Here is a 24,390-nt window from a genome sequence, read left to right on the forward strand (position 1 = left end):
GGAGGGGGAGGCCGGAGCCGCACCGCCGGGCCCTGCACGCAGCCTGCGCGGACGCTGGTGCCGGCCAGGCCGCGGCCGCACCATGAAGGGGTGAGTGCGGGCCCGGCGCGCCCCCGCGGGGCTCGGCCCGGCCCGGCCGTGACAGGGCGGCGGCGCCCGCCCGGGCCCGCCTCGGCCGCGCCGCCTCGCTCGCCGGCGGGGAGCGGAGCGGAGCGGAGCGGAGCGGGGCGGGCCCGGGCGGCGCGGCCCAGGCGCGGCGGGCTGAGCGCGGGGCGGGCGGTGCCGCGCCTCGGCGGGAGGCGGCGGGGGCCGAGCGGGGCCGCTGCCACCCCCGCTGCCGCCGGCAGCCGCCGTCGCCCCAGGGTTGCCGGGGGTGGGGGGGGGCGTCGCTGCGCCTCTCCCGCCCTCCGGGAGAGGGGCCGAGGTCTGCGCCGCGGGGGGCTGGTGTCACGGAGCCCCTTTCGGAGGGGGGAGAGACGGCGGCCCCTCGGCTGCTCGGTGGTGCCCGTTCAGCCGAGCAGGAGCTGCCTGCAGGAGCTCCCCCCTTCCCCCCCTCCCCGGCCGTAAAATGTATTCTGCTGCCGGAGCGAAAACTCTCTCCGTGCTCAGCCCTGCTCCGCTGAGCCGGTGGGACGCCGCGGCTCTTCCTGCTCCCGAGTGATTTCGGCTGGCGGGCGCTCGCCATCTGCAAAACGGAGGGAGAGCGCAGCCGGCCGGGGGGATGCTGGCCGGTCCTTCGGGCTTGGCTGGCGATAGGGAAGGAGCGCTGCTGGCTCTGTGCGAGAAAGCTGCCGGCCTCGGACGAGTGGTTTTGCAGCGCTATTGTTTGTAAGGTCCTCTGAGCACTTCTGTTGGTGTAAGTCTTTAAGTGTTTATCTGCGTGGAGGCTGTACAACGTGGATGGATGAAAACGAGCTGTGTTTTCTGTCTTGATTTCTGTAGCATGCTGCTTTGGGCCTTGGCTTCGCTTCTCAGTGGCCCTTGAAAACCTAGAGATTTCAGCTGTGGTTGGCAGACACACTCGATTTCCTGCTCAGTGGAGGAGGCAGCGAGGTGCAGTGTTTGAACGCGAGACTGGAGGCCGTCAGAGTCACAGTTCTGCTCTGGTGTCAGATGACCTGCCTGACCTTGCACAGGTCACTTTGGGACAGGTTTTTCAACGTTGGTTAAATCACCTAATGTTTATTAATTTCAGCATCAGCTGTGCTCCACAAAAGGTGATTCTTCCCCTCGGTGCCTCAGTTTCTTTATATGCACAAAGGAGGTTTTCCAGAGCTGTTTCTTAAAGGAGTGTTAAACCAGTCCCCTTGAAACTGGTGTTATGCAATGCCGGGTATTATTATTCCAGTTTGGCAGCTTAAGGCAGGGTGAATGGAAGCTGAAGCACTTAAGCTTTTACTAAGAAATGGTAAAGGGTTTAGCTTATTAGCGATTGGGGTGATGTCACACGACAAGACTGCTTGATAATAGATATTCAGCTATTTCTTACAGCTTGTAAGCAGCTTCAAACATCATGAGGGGCTGGCGAGTATCTGTAGAAAGAGGTTCAGTGATGATTGCAAATAAACTGACTCTCAGCTGACATTAAATAGGCGTGTTTGGGATATCAGGCAATCCTTTATTCGCCTGCACCACCCTACGTGAAACAGGGCACCCTGCCTCTTAGTCACCTTGTAATGAGGATGACAGAGTTCGTGAGAGGAGCAACAGCACTGATAGCCAAGATGAAGTGGCAGTTGCCATGATAGTTGTTCAGCAGCAGTCCTGACAAAACTGGGTTTCCTTTTATCCTCCGTTGACCGTTCTGCTGTTTTCTACAGCTTAGCCCCGCTTTGGCTGTCTGTCAGTTGTGAGTTGAGGGACAGGGTTCCTGGGGCCTGGATGCCTGAGGTGGAAAGCGGCCCAGGCATGTCAGGCTGGAACCACGGAGGTCTCCTGGCAGGTTGCAGCCAGAGCTGTCCGCCATGCTGTGGCGCTCCCTGAGGAGCCCTGGATTTGCTTGCACTGCTCAGGAGTTCATATTTCAGGGAGCTTTTGACTTTGTGTAACTTTTTTTTTTTTTTTTAAATAAAAAGCTATGGAGAAAAAAAACCACACACCCCCTTCTGCTTCCAGAGCACCAAACTTTATTTCTGTTACTTTACTTTCACTTACAGGCAGCTTTATCACTGATTCAACTTCAGAACTGATCCTTTGGGGTTCTGTACTTGCGTATTTCTGCTTTTCTGGTACTCCTTCGACTCTTTGAAGAGCAGCATATTCCTGTCTTGTCAAAACACTGTGAGCACCATGCAGCAAGTTCTTGTGAAGAATCAAAAATCTTCATATTGAATCCAGGTGTTCTCTAAAAATTCAGATTGAGGCAAATCAGCCGATAGAACTCAAATTGAAAAATAACCCAATTTAAATACAATGAGAGAATCAAAGGACTAGACAAAGATTTCAGAAGGAATATATTAAATTACATAGGGGTACTCTGGAACAAAACCAAATTGTTAGTCAAGCTACAAAGATTGCAGAAGATCCCTAAAAAACAAGTACTGTCAGAAGACAGGTCCAAAAATAGATCTGAAGCTTCAACTCCCAACATACAGAAATTCATGTGGTGTTTGAAGGGATCTGATCTGTCTTCAGTATTGCATGCAAAATTGTGGATCAGTTCTTTTGAACAAACTGACTCCATCTGAGAACTTTTTCTGGGAGTGTATGTGTTGCATAGTAACCCACACCACAAAGTGCAGAGATAATTTTGGGAGCACTAAGACCCATAACATCAGCTGTAATTATGAACAGTCTGCTTTGGCAGAGAAAGAATTAAAAAAGAAACTGGCAAGTTCACTGATGTTTTGAAATTTCGGCTCTAAAAGAGATTGTGTAGTCAATGTGCATTGCTTGCAGCCCTCAGCTCTCTGAATTCAAAATAGCACATAGCAGTGTGTTAATAATGCATAGGGGGTTGTAGTGTGTCTGTCATCAGGGTGTTTGAGATTAGGTGACTTCTTTTACAGAGGACCTCTAGTTTCAGAGACAGTAAAAGATTTTTTTGCTTTCTGAGCTGCTTAAAATTGTGTGGGTTTTCTCTTGATGAGTTAAACACCATCTTCTGAACTGGTAATTGCTATTACCTCCCACCTGCTTTTGTGATAGTTGGCTTTACGTTCACTCTGTCCTCATCTTCTGAATGATTTCAATAGTTTAGAGACTTGTTATGTTTCCCTTTTTTATTTTTTTTTTAAATGTGAGTTGAAGAACTGAGGTAATTCACTGTTCTGTCAGCAAACTTCATGATTCTCTAGAGATTCATTTCTTTTTTTCATTTATTGTATTCCTAAATGTTGTTATTGTTAGTTCTGGAATTTGAAAATCTATTTTAGAACTGGATTTGCATGAGGAAAAATACCAGTGGGAGGGACTCGGTTTCTACTGTCTGTAGTAATTTGCCTGTTTTTGTAGAGCAGATGTAAATAATACTCCCTGCGCTTTACTGCTTTCGCCATGTTGATTCACTTGTTGCTCAGTGTTTTTGTATTTTCGCTATAGTTGTTATGATACTGGTTTTAAGGGAAGAAAACAGGGAAGAAAACAGAAAATCTTGCATTGATTTTTGAGCATTTGCTGGTCGCTGTCTGTGGCCTTTTGATGTCTTGCAATAAGGGTGCTTTCCTGACCTGCTTCCGTTCAGATGAAGCCTGTGAGAATAAGTCATCCAGCCTTTCCCTGCTGCTCTTACCTAAAAACCACATTACACAAGGGGTGTAATGCAGGACACGTGTGCTCCATTGTATGCTTGTACCTGCTACGTGACTGGCAGTGTCAACTCATTTATAGAGCATGTAGTGCATATTACAAGCAGGGCCCGGTGCCTGTGCTCCTGTGCACATGTGTTATTTTACCACATTGACCAAACCCCTCTCCAGTTTTGATGGGAAACGCCTGTGGGGTTGTCATGTGGCAGCATATGTTTAGCCACGTGATGAAAAATTGATTGAAATGGGGAGCAGAGTGCTGTATGTTATACTGCTGTCTTAGAAAGTAATGTGCACTACTTTTCTGTAAGAAACTTCTAGGAGGCTGCCTCTAAACTTTTATGTTGTGCAGTTAAGCCTTGCTTTTTGTAGTTTCCAAGGGTCCTGGCTTGCTGCGGAAGAGCCCTTCATACTAGATGCTACACAGAAGGTAGCTGCTGCCACAGAGAACTTCATAACTGAGAGGCTTTGCAGGCTAGTGCTATTCTGGCTGCCTTTGTAGAAGAGGCATCACAGCTGGGGAATACTGAGCATAACAGAAAAATAACAATAGTGTATTTAAAGTACGGTGAGTAGTTATGGGTAAGCTCTGATATCTCTGCTTGTTTTGCCTGGATTCGTGAAGTAAACCCTTCAAGGTCCTGAAGCTGTGCCTGTTTCTCACGAGAATGGGGAGGTTTTTTTCTCTACTCTTCTGAGTTAGTATTACAGAGTTCGTGCAGAACTGTTGATTTGTTTCCTTTTGCAAGGCACAGTGCTAAACTTAACGTATATGGGAGGAAGTTCCAAGTTTATGAGAGAACTCCTGAATTGTCATATGCATTGGAGGCAGGACAAAAACAGTAATTGAGCTTGAAAATCATTGTTTGGTTTTAGGATTTTTCTGAACCTAGAAATGTCAAAGCGTGAGCTATACTTTCTGCATTTAATTTCATGGATGGTAAATTTAGACCTTGCCTATATGCATGTTTACAAATAGCTTAATATTTTCTAAATTGAGTTTATAAAAACACAGTTTATTATAGGTACTTTAACCTAATTTATAACTCTTACCACTTTGAGTTTAATTCTGTAACCAGATTAAGATATTCCAGGAAGTAGGAAGGATTGGAAGGATAGGAAGGTAGCATAGTGATTGTAGCCATTTTAATTAAGCACTTTAGAAGCCATTCTTGGCTTTTGAGTGGTCTTTGACCATGCAGTTCTTTTTGCATGTGTATGTGGCTTGTTAATATGTAGATTGGCTTGCTAGGTTGGGATGTTTCTGTGAAAAATGTAGTATTTTAGTTAATCACCAAATGACACAGACTCTGCTGCCATCTCCTGAGGACAAGAGAAATGATGCAGCCTCTTTTGCCACATAAAATCTCTTCTAAAATGGGGAATAATGGGTGATGGTTGAGCCAGAAAAATACTTTTATCCAAGTGGAAATGATTCAGAACTTGAAGAGCCTGCCCATTTGGCAAGCATTAGAAGTGTTCAGACCAATAATCTGAGAAGGCGCTAGATATTTTTACCCGGAGGAGGAGGAAAGACAGAAGAAGTCGGACCTTTATATTTGTTTGGGAATTGATAAGAGAGAAGTGCAGTACCTCCTTGCATCCCTTCTGCTCCAAGTGAGGCAGGCAATGTCAAGATTACTTTCTGCTCCCTGCTGAAAGAGGGGAAAGGAAGAAGTGACCTATGTGGGAGTTTTAAAGCAGCAGAAGTTTGTCAGGAGGGAGATTTGAGGTGAGGAGGCCAGGGGGGAAGAGAGAAGCAGTCTATGCATAGAAGAATTGCTGGTTATTTGGAGGCTCTTGGACTTGAAGACCTGAGAGTGGAGAAGCACGGCATTGAGATGGGGTAACTGTGTATTTGTGTCAAAACATATTGAATTAATTCATTATGGGAAGGAAATGAAATGAAGCTTTATAGAAACTAGAGCCAAAAGCATTTCCACAACACTGTCACTAGGTGACTAAGGTTAAGATATTTGAATTTTCCTGGGGGCAGAGGGTTGGGTTTTTTTTTTTAATGGACTGAAAATACAATGCTGCATGGTAAGATCTTGATGTGTGAAGTGCTTCCTGAGCTCACTTGGCCTTTCTCCTCCCTCTCCTCATTCTTTTCCAGGCTTCATGTGATTTTTGGCCCCTAGCAGACTAGAATCTCGATCCCTGAAAAAATTTCCCATTTCCACCATCTGACCATTGTATTTTTCTTCTCTTGAGAGTATGGGGTGAGACCCAGGGCAGCAATTTAAGGCTTGTGAAAGTTTTCTGTACGTGGCGCTTGGAATTTCTTGTGAGTAAAGATCACAAATTAGGTTGAAAATTGCAATTAAAGGAGATTTGTTTTTTAATAAGTAGCTCTTTAGCACAAATTTTAATTAGAGAACAATTCATTCTTATCCAAAACAGGGAAAAGGAAAGGGGGAAAAATAGCTTTTTGTGTTTGGTAAGTTAGGTGCTTGCAATGATTATTGCCTTAGAAGTATTTGAATGTAGGCGCATAAAACTGATAGCATGTTCTGTTAATTTTTCCACATATATTCTTTATATAACGCATGATTTGAACACCTTAAAAAAACCACCAACCCTGGGACTGAAATCTGAAGTATAGGCAGGAGACTCATAATGACCTGCCCTTTTTTCTTTGCTAATCTAATCAACCCAGGCAACTGTAAAGAAAGGTGTTTTAGTGACTTATAGAAATAGTTTGTGTGAAGCAGATAAATGCCCTTCTCCTGGTATGTCAATTCTGTAGTTTGTTACCAAATAGAATACAAAAAGTGCCTTTGAGCTGTATAGATTTATGTAAATAAGGCACTTTGTGACCCCAGCATCACTTCTGTTTTGAATTTGAAGGTAAGCCTCTGTTCTCACCTGAAGATCATCAGGTTCTTCATGAACATTAATTAGCGAAGGTTCATGATCTCCCGGGAGGCAAGTAAGGGTTATAATTGTTATATCTGGGGACACTGAGGGTGTGGAAAGGGACAGTAACTTGTAAGATGTCTCAGGGTATCGGTAACAGAGACATAAAATGAATTTTGGGCTAAGTTGTTTCAAACTGGCAAGTACTTCTGCTTTGCAATCATGGTTCACAGTCTGAATGTTCTTTTGAGCTTATCTGACTAATAAGGAAAAGTGGTTTGACCAGCAATGGAGAGTTAGGATTTCTGGCAGCTCTTTATCTGCTGTATGATTGCAGGCAAGTTGTTTCCTCTTTCACCTGACTTTGATGCACCTAGGAGAGGCAGATATAATATCTAAGCCTTTACCTCATGAGGTGCTCTGAAGCACCAACGTGTTACAGGCTACTAAGTGATGTATGTATGGCTGTTTTCTGTTCTAGACCAACTACATTTATGTCTGATATTTTGGAATTTGAAAATCATGTTAGCTGGGCATGGTGATTCCTGCTCTTTGTATCCAGCTGCAGAATGAGATAGCTTTTAATTTTCTTGGGAAAGTTTATTTTTATTCGACACTTGTTGAAATGACCTCACTGTCTCCCCCTTGCATAATCAGACATCTGAGATGCTTCATGATTGTACTGCTGCTTTTGCTTTAGGGTTGGGGTTTTTTGTTTGTTTGTGGTTGGTGGAGTTTTGGGGGTTTTTTTGAGATCAGTGTTCAGTCTAGATTTGAGGTCTAGTACAACTCTTGAAGAACAAGTTTCAGCTGGGAAAACTGTGAGGCTATTACAGTGTAACTTTGCTTCTTGCATGTGAGGACCAGCCAGTCTTTTGTACAATGGTCAGGTTTTCTAGGTTGAAGCAGAGTGAATTATCCAAATTACACGCTGTGTATTTTTTCGTTATAAAGGGAGAGAGGCAAGGAGGGTCTGAAGTATGTCTTGGGGAATTATGATGTGTGCCAGTGAAACCTGTTCACACTGAGATCCATTAGAATCATAAGTCTTGAGTGAAGTCTTCTGTTAATTCTGATTCTAAAATTGCTTAGCTTTCTTCTGTACATCACTGTGCTCTTCTACAATCCAGCACACAGCTGGTGGTAACTTCCAGCAGGGTATGTATCAGGTGTCATGCAAATACATGCTTTCAGTAGTAAGTGGGGCTAAAGAAGATCGTGGGGGGCTCAGAAGCAAATTGGTAAGACTTCTTGCATGCTAGGCTTCTACTTATCCTTCTGGTTTTCTGACAAGTGGAGTAGATTTACAGCCCACAGATCTTTTAGATAATTGAAAACATACCGGTCTGCCCACAAGAACTAGACTAACTCGTGTGCCTAGCAAGACAGCTCATCTGTTTAAAAACAAAACCAAAAAAAAACCCAAACCAATCCACAAAAAACCAAACCAAAACAAAAAAAAACAACCACCCCAAAACATTAGAGAGACTCTTATGGCTTTGGAGTTGAATCTAAGTGAAGCCACACCCTTCAGGTCTATAGCTTTCATAGCTCTGGTTTGGTTTTATTTTATGAGTGGATTATCCTGTCTAGACTCCTTGCTTTGACTTGGGAGCCAAAATAGAAGCAATAAAGCTAGTTGGCCGCTTAGCAGGTGACAAACCTTCCCTGAAGTCCTCTAATTTGTTAGGGCCTTTTTCTCCCCTGTGCTCCCTCTCCTGACTGACAATACCTCAGGAAGTTTTGCAAGTTGCAGATACAGCTCTGCTAAATTTAGCATGCCAGATGCCTTCAATAAGCCTGAGCCCAGCTATCAGTTACACCAAGATCTGTTTCAGTCAGGCACATCCCTCTGGGGAGAGACTTGCACTATTTACAGTTGAATGAGACTGAGATTCTTACAGCATTAAGAAACTCGGAATTCCCCCCTTTTCTCCATGATGTTGGTTCTAAACTAGTGTTCAACACTTGTTATTCTCTGGGACTGAATTTGTGTTTTCTCTTGAACTGTAACTCTGGAAATTGGCTTTGTCTTGAGCTATCGTTCTGTCTAGCAGGTCTCCTTCAGTATACGTCGAGGGGCAAAAGGCAGCCTTAGCATAAGCAAACACTAATGTCTCATTTAGCCTGTGTTACTTCCACCAGTATAAATTTAAGACATTATAGGAAAAATAGTGTTCAAATCACAGCCTTGTAGTAGGCTGCAGATAGAGGTATGCAGCTGCAATAGGACTAATTGGATTGCATTTGGCCCTATAAAAAGTGCGAGATTTTTTTCTAGCAAGTGCTTGAAGGATCTTAGGCCACTGACATGCAAGAGCAGGAGCATTAATGCTGATGTTCTGGGTATGCATCCAGTTTCAGTAACTGCTGCATGCCATCTCACTAACGTCCCACTTCCATTGGGATTTTGCGGATCACTCTTCACTTCCACCCTTACATTGCTGGGCAGTGTCACTGTGCACTTTCAACAAACAGCAGCCTTACACACCAGAAACTGGTTCCCTTCACTAGTGAAGTCTCAGTATATTTTTTCCTCAGTAACTGAGTCATGGTATGTTGCAGTTGTGAGAAATGCAAACATGTCAGGAAAAAGCTTCCAGTAGAGACAGGAAAAACTTAACTGCCGTTGTACAAGGCAATAGTAAGTATTTGGGGTGCTGTAAGCAGTTTTGGTTAGCCATGTTTAAGGAAAATTAACTTTAATCTGAAGGAATGGAAAGAAGAGCTAGTATGACAATAGCAGGAATTAAGAACCAGTCTTAAAGGAGGAAGCCAGGAGCTTGGCTTTAGTTACAAGAAGGAAAGTATAAAGAAGTCATGGTAGCTCTCTGAAAAAGCAAGTGGGATAGGGTATATTGGTACCCATCAACTACTGAAGCTAATGAGCAATGAGAGACAGCATATGGGTGGAACTTGAGTACCTTTAGAATGGAAATCAGAAGAAAGCTTAACTATGAGAATAATGGTAGCTTGGGAACAGCCTTGCAATGGAAGGTGTTTAAGTGGCTTCAGAGGGCTGGTATTCTTCTAGAAAAAGGTACGGATTTGTAGAGCACTACAGTAATAAGAGGCCTGACATGATGAGCCAAGAGTCCCTCATTCCTCTGTATTAAAAACAGTTGCTTGGGATGGGGTGGCTGACTTGGTCCAGAAGCTTTGACACCTAAGATGAATACAGTTGACCATTGCATGCTCCATGGAGTGCTATTTGAGATGTAGGATGCCAGTAATAAGTGTGTGTTGTTTTAGGAATATTACTGGAATTATAAAATAATCTGTTAAGGAAGGGCATGTCCCTTCTGGGTGCTTCAGGCTCTTTATACATCTTTATGTTCTCTCATGCTAATTTGAGCCATGATTTTTGTCTTTGCAGCGGTAGAAGATAGGTATTTCTGGTACAGCCTATACTGAGCTGGAATGCACAGGACTGGCCTAATCAGGCCTTAGCTGATACAGTAAACTTACATTACTGATTTGGCTAAGAGGTAATGTGAAGAAGCAGTTCTACATGTAAATAGCTATTAAAAAATAAAATAAACAAAACAAACCCCAAAGCTATTTCCATTACTCCAATGAAAAGAAAGGAGTGACCATTGTGTGTCCTTTATTGCAGGTGCTTTGTCTTGGATCTTTTGAGGCTGGGGTAGTTTTAAGTCCTTAGGTTCAAAGTCCATGTTGTTCTGGAAATGATAAGGTGTAGCACAAAATCATAGAATCATAGAATGCTTTGGGTTGGAAGGGACCTTTAGAGATCACCTAGCCCAACCCCCCCGCAGTGAGCAGGGACAGCTTTAACCAGATCAGGTTGCTCAGAGGCCCCTCCAACCTGACCTTGAATGTTGCCAGGGATGGGGCCTCCACTACCTCTCTGGGCAACCCCTTCCAGTGCTTCACCACCCTCATTGTAAAAAAATTTCTTGCTTATATCCAGTCAAAATCTACCCTCCTTTAGTTTAAATCCATTACTCCTTGTCCTGTCACAACAGGCCTTGCTAAAAAGATTGTCCCCATCCTTCCTATAGGCCCCCTTTTAGTACTGAAAGGCAGCAATAAGGTCTCCCCACAGCCTTCTCTTCTCCAGGCTGAACAACCCCAACTCTCTCAGCCTTTCCTTGTAGGAGAGGTGCTCCAGCCCTTGGGTCATTTTTGTGGCCCTCTGGACCTGCTCCAACAGGTCCATGTCCTTCTTGTGCTGAGGGCTCCAGAGCTGGACGCAGTGCTCCAGGTGAGGTCTCACCAGAGCAGAGCAGAGGGGCAGAATCACCTCCCTCGACCTGCTGGCCACGCTTCTTTTGATGCAGCCCAGGATACAGTTGGCTTTGTGGGCTGCAAGTGCACATTGTTGGCTCATGTCCAGCTTTTCATCCACCAGTACCCCCAAGTCCTTCTCGGCAGGGCTGCTCTCAATCCCTTCATCCCCCAGCCTGTATTGATATTGGGGGTTGCCCCATGCCAGGTGCAGGACCTTGCACTTGGCCTTGTTGAACCTCATGAGGTTCACACAGACCCACCTCTCCAGCTTGTCCAGGTCCCTCTGGATGACATCTTGTCCATCTGGCGTGTCGTCTGCACCACTCAGCTTGGTGTCATCTGCAAACTTGCTGAGGGTGCACTCGATCCCACTGTCTATGTCATTGATGAAGATATTAAACAGCATTGGTCCCAGTACAGACCCCTGAGGGACTCCACTTGTCACTGGTCTCCATTTGGACATTGAGCCATTGACCATTATCCTCTGGATGCAACCATCCAGCCAATTTCTTATCCACTGAACAGTCCACCCATCAAATCTGTATCTCCCCAATTTAGAGAGAAGGATGTTGTGGGGCATTGTGTCAAAGGCTTTGCAGAAGTCCAGATAGATGACATCCATTGCTTTTCCCTTGTCCACTGATGCAGTCACTGCTTCATAGAAAGCCACTAGGTTGGTCAGGCAGGATTTGCCCTTGGTGAAGCCATGCTGGCTGTCTTGAATCACCTCTCTGAGGTGATTATCTAGATGCCGAATGATCCCTGTGCTCCTCTTGCACAGTACTTCCAGTTTAAACTGGGGTAGGCTGGCACTTCTGCTCAAGAACCAACCAGTTCTGCCTCTGGCAATTTTTTCCTCCTCTTTATGCTGGCAGAAGACTTGTGTGGTGAACCCAGTCAGGGGACTGATGTGGGTTAAAACTAAACTTTTCTTTTTTTGGCTAGGTTAGTTTTAATTTGGGTTGGTTCACCACATTGTTGCTCAAATGTTTGTGCCAGTGAGAGGATGGAAGTGAGTGGCTCAGGGACAGCGACACTGCTGCTTTCGGCTTTTTACTCGAGGCCCTAGTGGCACTTTTGCCACATTGTCCTCAGGCAAAGTGAAGAACTCTAATGATGTGGGTCTTCTTTCCATGTCCTCATTTAGTTTACTTATTAAATGTTTTTGTGTGCAATAGATGTGGTGCGGATTTAATCAGCTAGTGCTATACATTAAAGTAATTTATGGTTTGAGTACATACTATTTAAACAGACATATTTAGCATATTGATTTATCCTGCCTGCAGTGTTTCTCAAACTTTTTTTGTATTATCCTCCCAGATAAATTACTGGCCCTGGTGCAGCTCTTGAGCAATGAGGAAACAGCTAGTGATGGAGTACAGGAGGCAGGCAGAAGGAGATGGCAGGAGGCAGCAATGAATGTGGCAAGTGGTGAGACATAGGGGAGAGCCCAAGGACTCTAGATGCGTCAACAGCACCTTTTAGCCACCTACTACTAGTACTTGTTTCTCTGGCCTGATGCCAGCCTCAGAGGTGATGTCTTGGCTCAGCAGCTATGAGCAGCCTTAGACTCTGCTTCTGCACTTGCTTATTTATTCCCTGTCTGAAACCTTCTTGGTGAAGGTCTGTCTTCTGGCTGTGGTCCCTTTCTCAGCCATCTTGTCCTGGCTGCCCCTGACAATACATCTTTATCCTGTTGCACTGTCATCATAAATATTCCATAGTGACTGCCTTCTAATGCCTGATTTCTTGCTTCATTAGTAACTAATTTTAAATTAATATTAGAAAACACGCTACCTGATAATAGTCTGTCAGAAATTTTTGCTCAAGTATAAAGCGGGACTTGCTGTATAGTAATTTTGCTGTGAGTTCATCGTAGGAGTTCATGCTAGTGTTACTGATCTGCTGAAGCTTGGATCTACTGATACAAAAAAGTATCACCGAGGTTAATATACTGTTAAATCTTTTGGACAAGCGGTCTAGGCTTTCAAGGGACCGAATGTGAGGTTTTTCTCTTCCCTTACTGACCTCCTGCTCTGCAGCTAATCTGATCTAACTGGACAGTTGAGACCTGCTCCCTTTGGTTTTCACTCTGCAAACTGCAGCAAAAGAGGCTGCCAGGCCTTCTCTTCACTCCTAGTGTGGGATTATTGAGGTCCTCTGCTTCAGCAAAACTCTCTCCCAGACACAAATACACCCGGGAACCCACATGCCCAAGTTTTATTCCTACCCTTCGTGAGAAAAGGTAACAGCACTGATGGCTGGGATGAGAAGAGGGTACAGCTTGCCTTCTGTGTGCCTGAAGAAGCCCTGACATGCTAGGCTGAACAGCTGTGCTAAACTGGGCATAAAACAAGTGTTACAGTTACCCCATCATCTAATAACTTTACTATTATTTGATAACATGCTTGTTTACAATGGAAATACTTCTGTGGTGTGAGGAGATCATCCTTACTAGCTCAGTACTTACTTTATGTTGGAATATAATTATCAAAGGGGCTTGCACAAGTGGTGATACATGAAAAGAATCTTGAGAGCAAAAATAATCTAGAAGATGGAAAAAGTCTGTGAAACAAAGGGCTAGTGGTGGGAGGCGTCACAGAAAAGAGATACTGCATACTATTTCAGCACAATATAGTGGTTTATACCTAGAAACTTTAGAAACGTATCCCATTGCTGTTGCTCGTAGTATGCCTGGGTATCTTGACACGGATGAGATGCAAGAATATGGAGACTGTTGCTTCTCTCATTCTTGGGATCACTGTTGGAGAACATACTGTCCAGTTCTAGTGAGATGTCTCTCCAGAGATTGCTGTCTAATTGGGCAGAGCTCAGGGGCAAACCACAAGGATTTGTGGCTTAGCAATTGCCCTTGCAGTGAGGAAGTGGTGGGGGGGGGGGGGAAGATTGATTGATATGTTCGGTGTGGTAGGGGGAAGATGAAGAGCTGCCTGGAACAATTTGCAAGCACCCATACTGGCATGAGATGCTTAACACCAGAGGGCTTTTTAATCTCTTTGGCAAATGTGTGATGAAAGGTTAGACTTTGGAGTCAGCAAAGTTCAATATGTAAATGCCATCCATTAATTCTAAGTAGTTAGAATAATTAACTGGAACATATTAATCTGATGGAGAATTACAAAATCATCAACAGTCCATTAGTTAATGCTAGATGGTTCTCTAAAAGGTAGGCCCTACTTACAAATTATTTAGCTTCTGTAGGGCTTGCTAGGGAGACTGATCTGTGTTGTATCAGTGGGCAATGGTGATCCTTGATACCTTTGCAGAACTGAAGACTGTATTCTTTGCTGTAAAAGAAAAGGAGAAAGTAGATGCAAGGGCAAGTTATGCTTCCTGAAGTAAACGTTAAAGGCTCTATTCTTGTAGCTTTCTCTGATAGTTTTGCTAGAAAGCATTGTATATTTATCACCCATCATTGGTAGTGACCACTAAAACTGATGTGATATCTGGAATACTGATCATTTTTGATGTATAATCAAGGTCAGTTAATAAAGCAGAGAAAGATTATACTCTACATTGTTTGGTACAGTTCTTGAAGAAAAAAGTTGTTAGTTATTATCTCCTCTTTGTTTCACTATATTATGTAAGTTAATCTGGGCTGTTGTGTCCTAGGCATCCACCTATCTGAAAAAACCAAGCTGCCTAGGCACAAGAGGTGTTGGGGATGGAAAGCAGCTACTGCACATTACTAGAATGAACTTGGAACCCTGGCATACAAGGATCTTAGAAAGCTGCCTTTTTGAAAACAGAATTTTACTTTTTTTTAAAAAAGGCAAACTGTCTTTACCAATGTTTGGGCAGAAAACAGTCTGGTTACCTAGATGTATTTGGTAAAACAAGCCTGAGATGAACCTAGAATTGTGTGTGTTTCTAACTCGACATTCATTGGCTTCTTACCTGCCTATGTGTTCTGGTGACCATTTGGGAAAACATTTTTATTATCTTGGTTTCTTATTTTTCATTCTTGTAGTCCTCTTTGAAACTGTCTACCTGCACCCAAGAAATTGGCTTGGGGAATAGGAACACCTAAATTCTAAAATTTTTTTTTTTTTTTTTTTTTAAATTTGCTTCTGTATATGTAATGTTTCTGTCAGGAAGTTAGTCTTAGGAAAGGGAGAAGCTTGGTCTGTTTCTTTTCAGTATAATTCAGTGCAGTACTGGTATTTTAAGGTCTGTTTCTTTTAAGTATAATTCAGTGCAGTACTGGTATTTTAAGGTCGTGATTCTGCTCTCAGTCAGCAGGAAGAATGACTTCAGTGATGATCATAATAGATGCAGATATCACCTTGACAGTGGCACGCTTGCATATTAACAGGCTTAATATCAGTTTGCTGCACACAGTATTGTTGCTTTTTAGAGACAGATGTCTAGCAATGACTTAGTCTTTGTCTAAGCATAAGCTTTATATTGATAGGTGGCAAAATTAGGGCTGTCTTGAAGCATGTATAAGGACTTAATTTTCTTGGTCTCTATTCTAGCCACCTGTCCCTCCCATCTCTTTTTTTTCTTTTTCTTTTTCTTTTTTTTTTCCCTGTGATCTTGATGATCAGTGAGGAAATTAATGGGATAAGGCTAAAGCTAATACTCCTACAGAGATTTGTGTTCTTATGTCTCCCACCCAATAAAACCACACATATACTATGGTATGTCAGCGTTGAGTGTGGCCTGAGAAACTTCTGACTGTATAGTACCAACTGAAATTGGGAGTTAAATCAGCCACCAACAGAAGACAATTGTATGGGCTGAACATTGCAGTTCAAATATGTATTGAACCAATTATTAGGTGGGACAGTTCTCTAAGCATAAATAAAATAATTAATTTTTGGTGTCCTTAGAAACTTTGCAGTGTGTCAGATGTTAAGCATGTTTTGATTTGTTCCAGTAGCCGGATCGAGCTGGGAGATGTGACGCCACACAACATTAAGCAGCTGAAGAGGCTAAACCAGGTCATTTTTCCTGTCAGCTACAATGACAAGTTCTACAAGGATGTACTGGAGGTTGGCGAACTAGCCAAATTAGGTACAAATGTTCTTGCCAGTAATTGTGGGCTATGGTGGCGGAAGTGCTCATCATTGCTATCCATAATGGTTTTGAATAGCAGATCCTTCTATTTTGTTGTTTTACATAATGAAAAATAACTGTTTCGGAACCTCGGAAAGCCACAGTCCCAACCTCAAACAGTTTGTGTTGGAAATAGATTCCATTTTACTGGGAATAGGCATGTTTTCTGTTACAGCAGAAAGCTTGAGAGATGTGTGCTGCCAGCTTACCTACTGATGTCACTGCTAGTTGGTTTGAACTGTAATAAGCCAACCACTGTGTCAGAGCACCATTGGTAACTTCGCTCAAAGTGTTAGCTACAATCTATGATTTTATCTGGATGGGAGAATTAGCAAGAGGGAAGGAAGGAAGATATAGGGTGTAAACAAAGGAGCTGTATGTACAGTTTGAGATTTGTGACTGATAACACTTTTTTTCCCTCCCTGGCAGCCTATTTCAATGATATTGCAGTGGGAGCAGTGTGCTGTAGGGTGGATCACTCCCAGAACCAGAAGAGACTGTACATCATGACACTCGGATGCCTGGCACCCTACCGAAGGCTAGGAATAGGTAAGGAGGATCTTTCATATCTGAGTCATCAAAGAAACCAGATTGCTGTACAGCCTTCTAAATGCTCTTTCAGATTTTTAACCAAGATAGTGCACTTTCAGACCACTGACTTCTTTGGAAAGGACTTCGGGGAAAGAGTGTGATTTATGATGTGCTCTTTTTTTCCTGCGTTTCAGAAATGGACTTTTTGTAGAACTTTCTAATTCAGAATTTCAGATTATTTTAGTCTTAATCACGTTATCATACTGTGATGTAAATACTCTGCTTCTACAGATGTCAAAATTGATGCACAGAGACAGGAAATAATTTGTCAGAGGTATGCAGCCAGTATGCAAGTCATGTATAAGTAGAACACAACATTCCTTCATTGGTTTATCTCGCACACCCCCCCATGAAGGGTGTGTTTTTTTCTATTTATTTTGTCTTTATCACTACTGATTATTGCTGCTCAGGGATAGTACCTGCTTTCTGTCTATACTGCAATTAGTTCTTTTCTCCATGTTGCAAATACATAGGCCAGACTAATCAAGACCTTACAGTAACCTGTTTGCTTGGACAAACTGGAATGAAAAGATAACTTTATATTAAATTGTTTTACTAGGCCTTTATTAGAAAAACTTAACCAATGCTCTCACTGCTTTATACATTGTTTTGACCATATTTTGAGGTGAGCTTGAGACCTTAAAGCTAGTATTTAAATAAGCTGCTTTATAGGTATGCTTCTGGGCTATTGGTTGTTTTTTTTTTCTCCAAAGAAACAATGAATTAAATTTTGTGAGCAGTCAGAAAGGTAGCAAAATACTTACACACCATGTTTTATTTGCCTTTCCTAGTTCTCACAAGTTCTGTCATTTTAGCCTACCTACAGCTAACCTGCCTCTCCTCAAGAAAGCCCTTAGCTAAGTACAGACTCAATTGTGTAGTTCTGGTTTTCTTAAGTATCTCTTTACCTTTCGGCAGGAACTAAAATGTTGAATCATGTCTTAAACATCTGTGAAAAAGATGGCACTTTTGACAACATCTATCTGTAAGTAAATGAGTTACACTCATCCATTTTTGGAGAGATGATAGAGGCGTATATGGGAGCAAAGGGAGGGAGATTCAAGAGCGTTTTTAGTATGGATTTCAGTGGGGTCATGGGACATCTTGTAAGTACTAGCAAGAAAGCTAGGGGTCATATTCCGGGCTGCTTGTCTGATGCTGAGAAAACCAAAAGCTTGCTTGCTTTAGAAGGGCTTCTGCAAATTTGCTGAATTTGAAAGTAGCTTAGTTACAAAATGATGTTCTATAGCAGAATTACACTGTATGACTAAAAAAAAATTGTGGGAAGAATTTTTTTGCCATACAGTGTAATCCTCAGAATGGAAAATACTGCAAGTCTAGCATGCAGTTTTGATACATTTGCTGTCTGTCTCTTATGACAGTACTGTGTAGGTTAGAACATCAAATCAGAGGTGCTTGCAAGCACTCTAGGTTCTCATTCAGTAGCAAGGCCCAGCTTCTTATTCCCATTCTTGCACTGTGCCAGGTCAGCTGTTTGTGCCACAACACAGTAAACTAGGTCAATGACCTGACCCAGCTGGGAAAGCTGTTTCTGGTTTTGTTTCTGGGTGATGTTTTTGGTTTTAGTATGTTTTCTGGGTTTTTTGTTTTGAGGTATTTTGGTGGTGTTTTGTTTTTTTTTTTCTTTAAATCAACTGCATGTCTACATAAGCACTTGGCATGATGCAGACATGAGAACAAGCACTAGGGTAGAAGACAGGGCTGCTTAAAAGAGCATCCTGCCGTCCTAATAGATGCCCATGGAAATAGAGCCTGAAATCCATAGATGCCAAACCTTTGCTTCCCCTTCGCTGCTGGCTGCACACTTCTGCTTCTTCCTGTGCATTGGTGTCTGTGTGAATACCAAGTGAGCTGATGCAGTTTTTGGCCAGATCGCTTCTCTGAGCCAGCTTCTTCCTTGTCCATCACTGCTTGCTTATACCAGTACAAGCACGGTGCACTGGCAGGGAGAGTCCCACAGCAGGTGCGGCTCGGATGGACTTATGCTGCCACAGAACTGCACCCTGAACTTTTGCCAGGACTGTTGAAAATGCTTAGCGAGGAGTGTTTCATACACTGATATCACTATAAATGGAGTGACTTTCTCCTCAAGCTTAGTCCACCTCTGCCAAGGAGATGCAAAGTCTTCCAAGACCTCTACTGTTGTAGCTTTGTGCCATCTCTGTAAGAAGAGCAGTTGTTTTAAAGAGGAGTTCAAGTAAAGCTGCTTTTGGCTTGTATTCCTGCTCTCCTGCCTCAGAAGAAGTAGTAATGAAGTCTCTCTCAGATGCCTGCTGGTTGGCACAGGCTTTCCTTTTTGCTTTTGCACTGTGTGCACAGTGAAGGAACTGCACACTGTTTTTAATGCAAAAACCAAATCCTTTGTAATCCTTCTTTCCACTTCCCAGAGTAGGTTTCTGGGATGACAATGAAGAGCCCATAAAGTTGGGCATAACACAGTTCTTTTAGTGGCCCATTGATTGTATTACTATGTCTGTTGCTTGTGCATCTTCTATCTGAACATATTATGCAGCTTAGCACCCAGTTTGATATCAGTGGTGAAAATTGTCATTATTATGAAGTTTCCTTTTAGCTATTTGGTGTTTATTGGGCTTAATAGTAAGATCTTCTTGTTTTGTTCCGCTGTTGCTTCCAGAGTTGCTTTGGTTCTGTGGTTATGCAGCATGTTGTCATGACAAAGTGATTCATGAGCTTGTGCAGTGTCCACTGAATTTTGGAAGTGTTTAATGAATGCCTTTTGCTGAGCCAAACGTCTTTTTTTGTTAGAACTTGTGCAAATAAATGTCCTAGTCGCTTAGAATGAAGAACTGATGGCTGTTTGTTTTGGAGGACTTGAAACTCTTGAAATATGCTAGCAAGGTCTGTAAAACTCTGGGTGAGATAGATAAAAGGGGGAAGGACTTCATAAGTCCATAGGGCTTCTTTGTGCTGCCATACCTTTTTGTGAGGAGAGAGGGGTAGTTAGAATTGAGCAAGGAGTTAAAAATCTTATTAAACGCTATTGCCAGTTTTGTGTTGCAGCATGTAGGGATCATCACTCAGACAGCTGTTTTGGTCATCTAAGAAGTGTCACTACAGGAAGTTAAAATTGGGTCTACAGTGAAACTTTGTTATATATTTCCACAAGATATCTGTCACTTCCAGATTAAGAAAAATTGAAATTACTGAGCTAGTAATGCTTCAGAGTCTCTCTGCTATTTGTGTTCCTTCAAAGAGCTTTACTGAGGGGAAACATTTACCACTTCTCAGAATGATTGCCACAGGCCATCCAGGAGCTGTGTGTCAGCTCAGGATTGATTTGGGAAGACCAAAATTTCCAGTTCTGAACTTACACCATCATTCCCGTCTCTGTCTAGATAGCTCCTTTTCTTATCTTGTCTTTGACTGTTCTGGGTGTGGAGGCAGAATACTGTACCACAGAAAGTTCTGATACCTGTCTCTATCCTCCTTTCTGTCCCAGGCATGTCCAGATCAGCAATGAGTCTGCAATTGACTTCTACAGAAAGTTTGGCTTTGAGATCATTGAGACGAAGAAAAACTACTACAAGAGGATAGAGCCCGCAGATGCTCATGTGCTGCAGAAAAACCTCAAAGCCCCTTGTCTTGGCCAGAACGCAGATGTGCAAAAGACCGACAACTGAACAAAACCCCAATGAACACTTTCTTGCACTTGCTTGTCGCCAAATAAGGAAAGAGAGGCCTCTTCATTTTTTCTTTTCTTTTTTTAAAATTTTTTTTATTTTTTACTGCACCCCTTCATCCTCTTAAATTTTTTTTCTTGACCTCTCTCCAACAAAATGTAATGCTTCTTCCAAGGATTGTCCAATCATGTTTGGGGTTTGGGTTTTTTTGTTGAGCTCTCCTTTCTGGTTTTGTTTTTTTTTTGTTGTTGTTGTTTGGGTTTTTGGTTTTGGGTTTTTTTTTTGGGGGTGGGAAAAGGTGTGCAGATCTCTTCAAGTTTAAGGTGTGGAGGGCTTGAGCAGGTTATCCTGAAGACAAGTTTCCTTCAGAATTATCTCTTTCAGTAAGCAGAATGTAAATCCAATGGGGGGAAAAAAGGAAAAGCAATATCTTGTCCTTTGACTCCTACATTATTGTGTTTTTTTATAACCTACAGGGTACTTTACTCCCCCCCAACCTTTGAATGTTACTTCAGTACTTCCCACTCTTCCTCTTAATTCCCCCCGCCTCAAAAAAGTATGTTTAGTTCTTCCCAATATTTTAGAGTATGGCTTTTTCCTCCATCTTTTGCTGAGAAGGGCGGGCTACTTTACCATGCCTTTTCACTCTGCCTGGGCTGATCTTTTTGAATGCTTTTTTTAAATACTCCTCACCCAAGCTGGTGCTACATTTCTTAACTGACTGAGAGGAGGGTTTAGAGTGGTCGTTGTTGTTTCTTTTTTTCATTTACCCAACTCCCAGCAGACTTCTGCCAGAGTAAGAGCTAGATCTGGTGTTGGCAAGAGTAACCTTGTAAAAATATGAATCCTGAGGCAAGACCCTTGCTTTTTAAAAAGGGTGAAATGCTGTAGGGCTCATTGAGAGTTAGTTTTATCTGTGTTGTTGGGATGGGAAAAGTGACTGTGACCACCTTGCCAGCTTTGATCACGTAAGGCAAGCACCCATCTCCAGATAAATTTGCTACAGCTACTAAATCTGTGGTGACAAATCTGAGATGAGGCAAGGGTTGAGGAAACCAGGCAGCAAGGCTGAGAAGGCAAACATGAATCGGACCCAAATCACATAGCTTTGCAGGGGTCTCCTGGATTTGCTTGGGATTGGCTTGGCTTGCTGTGTTTACGTGCTCCTTCGGGAGGAGGTGGTTAAGAACTGCACAGTTTGCTCCTTTGAAGATTCTTTTCCCCTTTCCCTGTTCAGTGGTAATAATGCAGTTCTCCTCCTCTCGTGAGAGGGTGTTCATGGAGCACTGGAGAAAGCGGCATATATTAGAGCATTTTATGGGTTTGGAAAATAGGCTGACTGGCTTCTTCCTAGTACTGTAACCTTAAAGCTACAGTAAACTCTAAGCTCTGCTTTGCATCCTTTCATGCTTTGTTTGCGTGAATATCAGTGCTCCTTTCTATGCACTGTTGCCAGCGATTTTATGTATGCCAATATAAATACCAACTTGAGCTTGGACTCTTCTCCAAGCACCTGGGAAAGTGCACTGAGCTGAGACAACACCAACCTGCCCTGTTCCCCAAGTAGATATTGAACTGCATTCCTTTCCTGTTTGTTTTTTAAAGTTTAAATCTGCATCTTGAATTCATCTGCTTTGAAATCCTCCAACCTATAGTGCGTGTTGCAGCATACATCTGATTAGTAGGTGCTGTCCAGTCATTCGAGGGTGACTTGGGAACCAAGGATTTCAAGATGGGAGTCAAGAGGCAAGAGATGGCACTCCTCATTGCACATTATGTGGTCTTCAATACCCGAGGGGTGACTATACAAGCTGCTCCAGAATTACTCGTTCTTTCCCAGAGGTGTGTAGTGTTTGTTGGAGTGCATCTTGACAGACCTATGCTGAAAAACGGCTACTCTATTTGCTGGGTTTGCACTAATTGAGTCTTGGGGATGGGCAGATCGCTAACAACAAAAGCCCCTCTGCATGGCCTGAGCACCTGTGTTTGCAACACTTGGTGGCAGACTCTGGCTAGAAAGATGCAAATGGTTTCCTTGGCCAGAGGCAGCCTAGTTTTGACAAAAGCTTATTTTTAGTACTGCTAGGACCTGCTCGCACTGGTTACGTTGGCAGTTCCAGCATCTTTCTAGAAGGGGATGTATTGAAGCACAATTAGCTTGTCATATGCCAACATAGTTACCCTGGCCATCTGTAGACCAAACCAAGAGAAGTATGTGGAGGGAGAGAGAGAGTATTGTATTTGAGGATGTTTGTGCAGCACAGCTGTAACTCAGACCATAGCTGCCTCTGGTGCCAAGCAAAGTGCTCTTCATTCTTCTAGAACTAAATGGTAAGTGTTTGGGTTGGGTAGATGGGTGTGGGGATATGAACTCTTAGGATTTGCTGTTATTGTAGGCTTCCACAAATTGGTGTGTTTCACAGACAGTTTTCCTTCAGGTTTAAAAGTATGAGTCTGATGTCTGAACTTACTTGGATTAATCTTTGTTTCTGTCTCTCTTTGCTTTGGGCTGCCATCATTCTATGAATGTATCCCTGAAAACAATTCCTAAAGCTCCTATTCCACAGCAAACCTGCCTCATTGTAACTTCTGATAAAATGTTTTGTAGGAGGTGAAAGAGAGAGTAACCACAAATGTAAGACTCCTTTTTCCCAGGCTATTAATCCTGGAAAACGGTTGTTGAATCTTGAATGCAAGGTTTAATCTAAATCTCATAGAAAGCTGTGTTCCCTGTACATGGATAAGGGCGAGTGAAGGTCAGTAGTTCTGAATGACAAACAGTTGTATTTTATTAGTATATCAGCAGTGTTGAGTGTGGGAGGAGAATGCTGTGTCTTAGTGCTGTTACCCAGAGACACTGAAATTGTGTGAAGTATGGGCTTACTGCAGAGAACTTCAGTTACTTTGTTTGTTGCTGCAGCAGGACCTCCTTTTAGCTTGAAAATAGCAGCTTATGAACAACTACATTTTTTAACAGTTGGGAGTTTGTAGTGGGAAAAAACCCACCAGCACTTCCTGTTCTGGATGAAGGTCTAGCAAGAAAAATGTATGCGACTAACAGCTTTAGAGTGTAAATGGTGTATATATGAGTTATTCCTGAATCTCTGCAACTGGTTTTGTCATACATCGGTTGAAGTATGAAGATATTACCTATAAAAAGACTTCTACTAGAGCAAACCGTGGTACAGGGGAAGAATCATCATCCAGGAGAGGTATCCCTCATTTTTGGGAGGGGGAAGGGAGAAGTTTTATTTTGTGTATACAGAAACTGGCTGAGTTTACATGATGCAGCTAATGGTTAAACCTGCCAACTAAATATGACATACTGTTACAATTGAAACAAACTGATGTGATATTTCATTAATTCTTGATGGTGCCCTGTGTCTAGTAAAAATTGATCACCCAAATTGTTTTCTTCTCCCCCATGTTGTAATCCAGGGTCAGCTGCTATGCACAATGTCTGTGTTTTGTAAAGTGTTTGCTGACTTGGATGTTTCTTTTGAATCTGCAACTGCTTCCTGATTAATTTGGCTAAGACCACCCCTGGTCTCTTGAGTTAAGATTTAGTCAAAGGTATGCTGTATGCAGTTTACAGATGCATTAAGTTGCAGGGGGAGCAAATTCTTTATAATAAGATGGTCCATTTTTAATCTATCTCATTGCCCTTGTACATCAGGAGCATGTTTTTGTTTTTCTCAAACTCTTTAGAAATACCGTTCAGAATAAACGTGCACTATTTGAGTTACGTCATTTACGACTTGTTGTGTGCATTTTTCTTTTTTCAGTCCAGCTGTTTCCCTCTGAAATCAGATACAGAATATTCCTCGGATGCTTCATAAACTGTGTAACTCAGAAGATTTCTAACATGAATTGTGAGCTGGGCTGCTGTGATGAATGCCATGGGTGTCTGACAGCTGAGGAGACTGGGGTCTGTCTGTCTGTTTTTCCCTGAAGTTATGAGCCTTGTCTCAGAAATCCTCTGCCTTGTAGGGTGGGGGGAGGAGAGGAACTGTCCTGGAAATATTTTTACATCAACTAGTGAGCAGTCTTGAAACAAACAGACCAGGCATCAAGATCTCTCTGTTTTGGGCTTTATAGATTAAATATTTTAAAGTATTCAAATTAACTGATAGTTACTGCAAAACTTGACCACAGTCTTTGAAAGACTATGGTCTGTACCTGTAAAAGTAACTGGT

General features: G+C 42.7%; 1 protein-coding gene across 1 annotated transcript; it reads left to right on the forward strand.

Annotated features, from left to right (window-relative positions):
* Nucleotides 1–1,100: 1,100 nt before the first annotated feature.
* Nucleotides 1,101–22,551, forward strand: NAA50 (N-alpha-acetyltransferase 50, NatE catalytic subunit). The gene is made up of 5 exons (XM_009478668.2): nt 1,101–1,136; nt 15,766–15,899; nt 16,371–16,490; nt 17,451–17,517; nt 20,014–22,551. The coding sequence occupies exons 1-5, from the start codon at nt 1,114–1,116 to the stop codon at nt 20,192–20,194; spliced, it is 525 nt and encodes a 174-aa protein (XP_009476943.2). The 5' UTR covers nt 1,101–1,113; the 3' UTR covers nt 20,195–22,551.
* The last annotated feature ends 1,839 nt before the right edge of the window (nt 22,552–24,390 follow it).

This window comes from Pelecanus crispus, chromosome 1 (genome assembly GCF_030463565.1).
Source record: "Pelecanus crispus isolate bPelCri1 chromosome 1, bPelCri1.pri, whole genome shotgun sequence".
NCBI classification, from domain to species: Eukaryota; Metazoa; Chordata; class Aves; order Pelecaniformes; family Pelecanidae; genus Pelecanus; species Pelecanus crispus.

Excerpts from the sequence above, each read along its gene's own strand:
- NAA50 (XM_009478668.2), top strand. The coding sequence starts at position 1,114 with ATGACCTGCCTGACCTTGCACAG. Across the intron at positions 1,137-15,765 it reads ACCTGCCTGACCTTGCACAG|CCGGATCGAGCTGGGAGATG; the intron begins GTCACTTTGGGA and ends TTGTTCCAGTAG. Across the intron at positions 17,518-20,013 it reads ACTTTTGACAACATCTATCT|GCATGTCCAGATCAGCAATG; the intron begins GTAAGTAAATGA and ends TTTCTGTCCCAG.